Below are 8290 nucleotides of genomic sequence, written 5' to 3' on the forward strand. Positions count from 1 at the left end.
TTTTCATTTTGTTGTTTCTTTTGCCATGAAGGAGCTTTTTAGTTTGATGTAGTCCCACTCACTTATTTTAGCTTGTGTTGCTTACGTTTAAGTCCTCAAGTTAATTTTTGTGAGTGGTGTAAGATAGGGGTCCAATTTCACTGTACTGCATGTGGTTATTCAGTTTTCTCACCTCCATTTATTGAAGATACTATCCTTTCCCCATTGAGTATTCTTGGCTTCTTTGTTAAATATTAGTTGACTTTATAGGTGAGGGTGTAACTCTCAGTCTTTCAGTGCTGTCTCGTTGGACTTTGTGTCTGTGTTTATGCTACTGCCATACTTTTGATTACTATAGCTTTGTGTATAGTTTGAAATCAGGAAGTGTGATACCACTAGCTTTGTTCTTCTCTTTTGAGATATTTTTTTGGCTATTCAAGGTCTTTTGTTATTCCATACATATTTTAGGACTGCCTTTTGTTTCTATAAAAAAATGCCATTGGAATTTTGCTAGAGATTGCATTCAATCTATAGAGGCTTTTGGTAGTACAGACATTTTAACAATATTATTTCCTCCAGTCTGTGAACATGGGGTATTTTTTCATTTCTTTGAGTCTTCCTCAACTTCTTTCATCAAAGTATTATAATTTTCAGTGTACTAACCTTTCACCTATTTGGTTAAATTTATTCCTGTTTTATTGTTTGTGAGGCTATTATGAATAGGATTGTTTTGTTTCTGTTTCAGATATTTCATTATTCGTGTATAGAGACACAGCTGATTTGTGTGTTGATTTGTAACCCTGTGACTCAATTAAATTCATCAATTAGTTCTAACGTTTTTTTGGTAGTCTTTAGGATTTTCTCTATATTAAGATCACATAATCTGCAAAGGCAATTTTACTTCTTTTCCACTTTGGATACCACTTATTTCTTTTTCTTGCCTGATTTCTCTGGCAAGGACTTCCAGTATCACACTGAATAGGAGTGGTGAGAGTGGGCACCCTTGTCTGGTGTCTGATCTTAGAGGAATAACTTTCAACTTTCACCATTAAGTATGATGTTAGCTGTGGGCTTGTCATATACGCCCTTTATTATGCCAAAGTACATTCCATCTTTGCCCAATTTGTTGAGAGGTTTTTCTTAATCATGAAAAGGTGTTTCATTTTGTCAAATGCTTTTTCTGCATTTTCGAGAGGATCACATGATTTTTATCCTTCCTTCTATTAATGTGGTATTCCACGCTTATTGATTTGTATATGTTGAACCACCCTTGCATACCAGAGATAAATCCCACTTGATAATGGTGTATGAATATTTCGTTGAGAATATCTGTATCTATATTCATCAGGTATATTGGCCTATATTTTTCTTTCTTGTAGTATCCTTATCTGGCTTTGGTATATGGGTAACACTGGCCTCTTAAAATAAGTTTGGGAGTGTTCCCTTCTCTTCAATTTTTTGAAGGTGTTTAAGAAGGAATGACATCAATTCTTCTCTAAATGTTTGGTAGCATTTACTAGTGAAACAATCAGGTCTTGGGCATTTCTTTGTTGGGAGGTTTTGATGACTGATTCAAACTCTGTACTCATTACTGACCCATTCAGATTTTTTTATTTCTTTGTGATTCAGTCTTGGTAGGTTGTATGTTTCTAAGAATATATCCATTTCTTCTAGGTTATGCAATTTGTTGGTGTTTAACTGTTCACAGTAGTCTTTTATGACGCTTTGTATTTCTATAGCATCAGTTGTAATGTCTCCCATTTTATTTCTGATTTTATTTATCTAAGTCTTCTCTCTATTTTCCTAGTTAGTCAAGCTAAAGGAGTGTCAATTTTATCTTTTTGAAAAACCAGCTCTTAATTTTGTTGATCTTTTCTTTTCTTTTTTTTTTTAGTTTCTATTTTGTTTATTTCTGCTCTGTCTTTGTTATTTCCTTCCTTCTGCTAATGTGGGGCAGAAGGTATAAAGTTGTTTAATTTGAGATCTTTTTTGTTTCTTGATGTAGGCCTTCATCACGATAAATGCCCTTTTAGAATGGCTTACAACTTCTCTGCTGAACTCCTAGACTTCCAGAAAGGCTATCTTGTCCAAGGGTAATTGTTTATTTGAGTGTTCTCCAGGAGCTCCTGGACCATGACCAAGAGGGGCTGGAGTCCACAAACCACTTCAAGGTCCACAGCCATGACCAAGGTCTGTGTGTCTACTTACTAATGCATGAGTAGGTGCGATTTCTCTTGGGAGTATATATAAATCACGGTCATTCTTTATACTTTTATGGAGAGAGGGTTCATAGCCTTCATCAAATATCTAAAGAGGTCTGTAACCCTCAAAAAACTAACAGCCATTGCTATTGAATTTTTGTCTTTCTATTTTATCAGAAATGGTTGCTTAACTTTATCAGCTGTTGGTTTGGAATTCACCCTTCATTCAATATTTATTAATTTCTTACTTTATGTCAAACATTGATCTAGGAATTTAACAAAATAATCATGTTTTCCCCTTTGACTTGTAAGTATATTGAAAAATGTTAATAAGTTTCCCCAAACTGATATTATTACATTCCTAGACTAAATCCTACTTGGCCATTGTAAATTATTATTTTCTCATGTAGTTGGAAACAATTTGCTAACATAGTGAGAATTTTTAAATGTTTTTTAACCAGTGCGTTAGTACGCAAATTTTTGGTGATATATGATTTTTGGGTCAGATTCAGACCAAGGTTTTAGATAAATAAAATAAACTTGGACCCTTTCAATTTTTTAATGCTAAAGACAGTTTAAATAATATGGGAGTCATTAGTATCATGAACGTTTGATGGATTTTATTGACAAAGATACCTGGAACTGGCTTCTCTCTGAGGAATAATTCTTTGACCATTTTGCCAGTTTTTTCCATGGTCTGTTCAGGTTTTATAACCCTTTCAGAGTAATTTTGCTCACTTATTTCCTTGGAAATAGTCAATATTTTAAAAATTATCACAAATATCATATTATTCACATATAATTTTTAAAAAAATCTTAAAGCTACATATATTTATTATCTTTCAAACATGCTATTTGGATTACAAAATGTACATTTATATAAAAGCATTTACATTCATAACTCCTTGTCATGTATTTATTTCATCCATAATAAAATATTATGATGTTCAAGATGTTCTTGATATTTACAATGAGTTCTCATTCAGGAACAAACTCTCTAGGGGTTCATCATGGTGCTTTGAGATGGATGTTCGTAATCAGAATTATCTATTCCATTGAGATTTTTCTTTTTTCAAGTAGAATATGCGTTAAATATTTCCAAGGTCTATTTTGGCATCGGTTGAGATTATTATGTGCTTAAAAAAAATAGTACTTACTCAGTGATTTATTATAGCAGTGAGGTTTCCTATTAACTTCAGTTTTGCATTTTTGGAATGAATAAATTAGCTGTGGCATGTGATTCTTTTAATATTGCAAAATTTAGTTTGCTAGTATTTTATTTGGAAATTTTGTCGCTGAGACTGAAACATTCTTTCTACCCAGAATGTTTCTGAAGAGCATAGTCTTGTTTATTCTGCAGAGCTTCAGACATACAGCATCTTTTTGCCTTCTCTCCCCTCTTACCTCCCATCTTCCCATCTCCCTATGGTGTCTTACTTTGGGGCTTTAGTGGGGTTTGAGCTCTGAACCACTTCCATGCTTTCTAGATCCTTCTTCTCACAACCTTCTAGAGCTCCTCTGCCCTCCTCTCTTCAAACCACCTGTCCTATGTCCCATTCTATTGCTGCGGTTGAGGCCACAGTGGTTTATCTTGGCCCTTCAGATAACACCTGCATTGCACTCGCATTCTGGACAATCCTTCTCTAGCGCTCAGTTCATCTTCTGCTCAGAGAGGAAGATGTTCTGCTGAAGTCCCAACGATCCAGGAGAGAACTCGGAACTCTGTCTTACCACCCAGGCAGCCTGCCGCCCCTTGCACTCCAACAACAGGACAGGGTTATGCGAATGAGTGGAGCCAATGACAACATGAGTGGAGCCAATGACCACACGAATGAAATGAACCCTCCTCACCTGTTCCAGCACTGTGGATAAGAGCTGTAGTTCTAAGTGGACAGCTAAAGCTTCTCTTTTTTCCTACAGCAACAGTTAAATAGAAAGTTAGAAAAGAGGTGTTAATTCCTCAGTAGGCCTACTGAGATCAGTGTGGTTTGTAAGATACAAGTTAATACCTAACATATTCACTTTAGCACCAGCTAAAGATGAAGACGCTCTTCTGAAATAAAATGTTGCCTGGGATGAAAGACATTGAAGCCTCTTGTGAATGGTGAGTTATTTTACAAGGGTGAGACACACATGGACAGCACTTGACTTTATGTTAACGCTGTGATATCTACAAAAAGCTTCCCACAAGCACATTAAACTTCAGAAACCCAAGGCTCTGGATTGTGTTTCCACGTGGCCTGGTGTTAGCCAATGGGGAGCAGCCATGAGAAGATGCACAAATTCATATCGAAAGACATTTATTAGTTTAGAGACGTCTCAGTGCTTTGATGAGAATTATTCCATGAAACCATAAATATGGGAGATGATCAGCTTGTCTGTGACTCCCTTGTGAAAATAATGCACAACGATTCAGCTATTTGTGATAATAATAAACAAAGACATTTTAAATAAAAATGCTTTCAGGATACTGGATTTGACCATAGTGTAAGAATAAATTGGACTATAGTGTAAGAATATACTAATTTGGGCCTTCGACAAACACCTCTATTCTAAAAGCTTGACATATGTCATTTATTATACAAACAGTGTCATAAATGATACTTATGTCAGAAAACAAAAACCTATTTAATTCATGATATATCTAGAACCATGGGATTTTGAAGCCAGAGGGACCTTGGGGGATCACTGCTCCAAGCCTGGCAAGACTAGGGGGGTTTATGAAAGACTCAACTCCTGAATGTGGTCTCCAATCTTAGGCCAGGAGTACTTGGCCCTTTTTTGCATTCCTCCTTCAGGAATGCAGCATCGCATACCTAGAGGTAAATGATTCTAAGAACCACTTCAGCCAGGACTTCGTTACAGAACCAACGGCAGGGCCACCTGCCCAGCAGTAGAGGAGAAGCAAATGCTCATTCCTGGGCTCCGAGGACCCCATGGTTTGGAAGGCTGATTACTGAGGCTCAAGGGAACTAAGGTGACATAAAGAAAAAAAACATGAACCTTTGGGAATCCAGTTCCCAGGAGGTTTCTGGGCTGCCCCCAAGATCTACAAGCTCATTCTTCAGCTAGTTAAAATGCAGATGGCAGTGCCCATCCTTGAAGCATCCCTGGGCTCCCAACACCCAGCCAAAGTGAGCCAACGCCAGGAACAAGTCTGCCCATAGCTAAGGGCTCACTCTAATCAAAAAGCGTGTTCCTAAAACAGTTCCTCTGATTCTGGACTCTTAGGATTCTGAAGCTCTAATTTCTGGATGGCTTTTCTGACTAAGGACACTGAACTGCCACTGATGTCACTGTATCTAAAGGAATATATACATTCTTTTTTTTTTTTTTTTAGCTCCCAGAGAGCAGGGCCAGTAGTGGAGGCAGGAGGGCCAGAGAAGTCTGGATAAAGATCTCTCTCTGCATCAAGGGAGGCCCCTCTTGGTAAGACAAAGGCAATTAGCAGCCAGTTAGGCATTAGGATTGCCTCGCTACTTAGTCACAACACTGAAGCGAGTGTTTATGAACTGAGAACTCTCCTGTTTGGTTCCTGTCACAGTGTGTTTTCCCCCAGAGGCAGACTCAGAGACAAGGATTTGAGTGCATGCAGTTTATTTGGGAGGTGAGCCCAGGAAATAGCGGTGTAGGAGTGGGGACGTGAGGCAGTCAAGAGAAAGGGGCGAGTGAAGACTCTTACCAAGCTCTTCGTCACTGTGGGTGCCTAGAGCTCAGTCTGCTGGGGAACTTGGGACATGAATGTGTAGCTCATGTCCCAGAGTCACCACCCAAGGGGGACAATGGAGCTGGAGTATTTACACTTTTCCCCTCAGTCACTGGTTAGGGCTGTCCCTGGGCAGTTTATTTCTCTGGCGTCCAGCCTGCCTTCTGCACAGGATGAGGCGCTCGTGCTGCCTAAGGGGACTCAGGCGGTTGGACTTTGGGCCAGTACATAACCATAGTGAACAGATGAGGGTGAACACTGACAGCTTCTGGAACAGTTACAGGAGTTCAGATCCACTCCCCAAACATGCTGTGTGTGCATGTGTGTGTGCGTGTGCGCCTGTGAGTGTACAAACTAGTTGTGGTCGGATCACAGGGGAAGTCATTGGCTATTCTAATCCCAAAGATGGGAAACTGGGGTTCTGATGCGGTGTTTTTGCTTTACATCCTGCATAATACGACAAAGCATCAAATGTGGTTACAGACCTATGGCTTGACTCTGCCAGTGCTGACTAAGCCGTTCCTTTGATGTCAGCAGAGGGACGTTATTTCATGACAGTGAAGTTTATTTTCTCTTGAGGCTGTTAAAGGGGATACAATCATTAATCTCTGCTGGGCTCCTGCTATGTGCCAAACACTATGCTGTGTAATTCAATCCTCACAACTCTATAAAAGGTATGATTATCTCCATTTTACAGATAAAGGTACAATGTGTTTATCCAATCAACAATGAAGACCTGGGCTGAGTCTTAGGGATCAATAATAATAAAAAAATAAGACAGACGTGGGCTTGTGGACAGGCTGGGAGCAAGTTCAAAGATTGCAGGGCAGCTCCCCCTGTCAAGTGGGGAAGAACTGGAGGGCCAAGAAGGGCCTGGAGGGACAGGGAGAACAGTTCAGAGGTGATGTATTATGAGCAGGCAAGAAATGACACTGGCTTGTTCTAAGTAGGGGCAATGAGCTAAGACACTAATCAAAGTCCACAGAGTGTATAAGCTGCATAGTTATGTTTTCAACTCAGTCTAATCCTGAAGCCTATCTCTATGCCCTTCTTTTTCTAAATAATATCCAATATGCAAACCTGAATTTGTTTTCCTTTAATCAGAGTAGTCCATGACTGATCGTGAAAATATATTAATTACCTTTCAGTTTGCTACATGGATTTTTATATATAGCAAGTGATACCTGGTTGATATTTAACTCATTGAGTCATGGTAGGCTGGGGGACAAACTTAAATTTTGCCACCTTTGGGAGTGTGAATAAAGCAACTCTCCTAATTTCCTGCTAAGCAAGGGCACAGGACAGAATGGAGGGTCTGGTCCAAGTGCCCGGGATTCCTCCCAGTGGTTCCTCCTTTCCCTGTTCACATCCTGCCTGGAAGAGCACAGGGCAGGTTGGTGGCTGTGCATCCAGAAGGTGAGGCCTGCAGGCTGCAGAGGGGTGGAAGTGCACGAGTCATCCTGGCCTAGCATGCCACGGGAACAGCACGAGTGTTTGAAGCCTTGGGAGCATCAGGCAGCAAAGCCGGTAGGATGCAGAGCCATTATAAGAAATAATGTGATATTCTTCAGTTATCATCTGGCTCCCAGCTCTAGCAGACAAATGTGACCGTAACAGGGCATCGGTTCAAGTACCAGAGAGGATCAGACCCTATTACCATTGGGGAAGCAATGGTTTGGATCCCACATCCCAGGGCGGGGCTGCCTGTGATGGCCAAGCTCTGCTTTCCAACCCACAGACACATGATGGGAAGGACTTGTGTGCTTCCCATCACGTGTGACTCCACAGGCAGAGGGCCTGGCACATTTATGAGTGAGGACCCCACGGCTATGGAGGGTGAGATGAAAATGAGTGAAAGGTGGAGTCTGAGGTGCTGGAGGGTTCAGGGGCTCAGCTATGGAGGATGCTCCCTACTTGCCTCTGGGCCTGCTCTTGGATATCTGTGGCCATTGCTAGGTTGGCCTGGCTACTCTATGGTACCCCAACTTGGCTGTTGAGCAGGTGAAGGGCTCATTCACCCATGCACGTGGGCCACCAGCAGCTTGTTGGCTTATATGGCATACTCTCAAAGCAGGAAAAATCTGATCACAAGTGGAAAGAAATCCAGATGTTTCAAGACAAGATCTTATGTGAGTCACAGAAGAGGCAGCTCTTTGTAAAGGTAGGAGCCCATGACTTGAGGTCAGAGAGGTTTGGAATGCAGCCCCAGCTCTGAAACCTACTAGCTGTGGGCCTTGGGTAAGTTCTTTGGTGACTAGCCTCGGTTTCCTCATCTGCGAAAGGGCCTGCATCTACTTCCAAGGGTTTTATTCAATGGACTAATCAACATGGGCAAAGCACCAGGCACATAGGGAGACTCAACAAATGTTAGCTTCCCCGCCTTCCGTGGGAGGGAGCAAAGATA

The 8290-nt window shown here is 40.7% G+C and overlaps 1 protein-coding gene across 4 annotated transcripts in view; it reads right to left on the bottom strand.

The window, feature by feature from the left end:
- MYRIP (myosin VIIA and Rab interacting protein) overlaps positions 1 to 8290 on the bottom strand; it is a 238878-nt gene that overhangs the window by 31031 nt on the left and 199557 nt on the right. The window contains exon 11 of one of the 4 annotated variants that reach the window (XM_023529074.1): positions 3737 to 4094. The exons of the other annotated variants lie outside the window; for them this stretch is intronic. Within the exon in view, the coding sequence (XP_023384842.1) occupies positions 3831 to 4094 (264 nt within the window). The 3' untranslated portion in view covers positions 3737 to 3830. Of the gene's footprint in view, positions 1 to 3736; positions 4095 to 8290 lie in introns of those variants that run through there. 4 annotated transcript variants of the gene reach the window in all.

The sequence above is a fragment of the Pteropus vampyrus genome, unplaced genomic scaffold, assembly GCF_000151845.1.
Source record: "Pteropus vampyrus isolate Shadow unplaced genomic scaffold, Pvam_2.0 Scaffold35, whole genome shotgun sequence".
NCBI classification, from domain to species: Eukaryota; Metazoa; Chordata; class Mammalia; order Chiroptera; family Pteropodidae; genus Pteropus; species Pteropus vampyrus.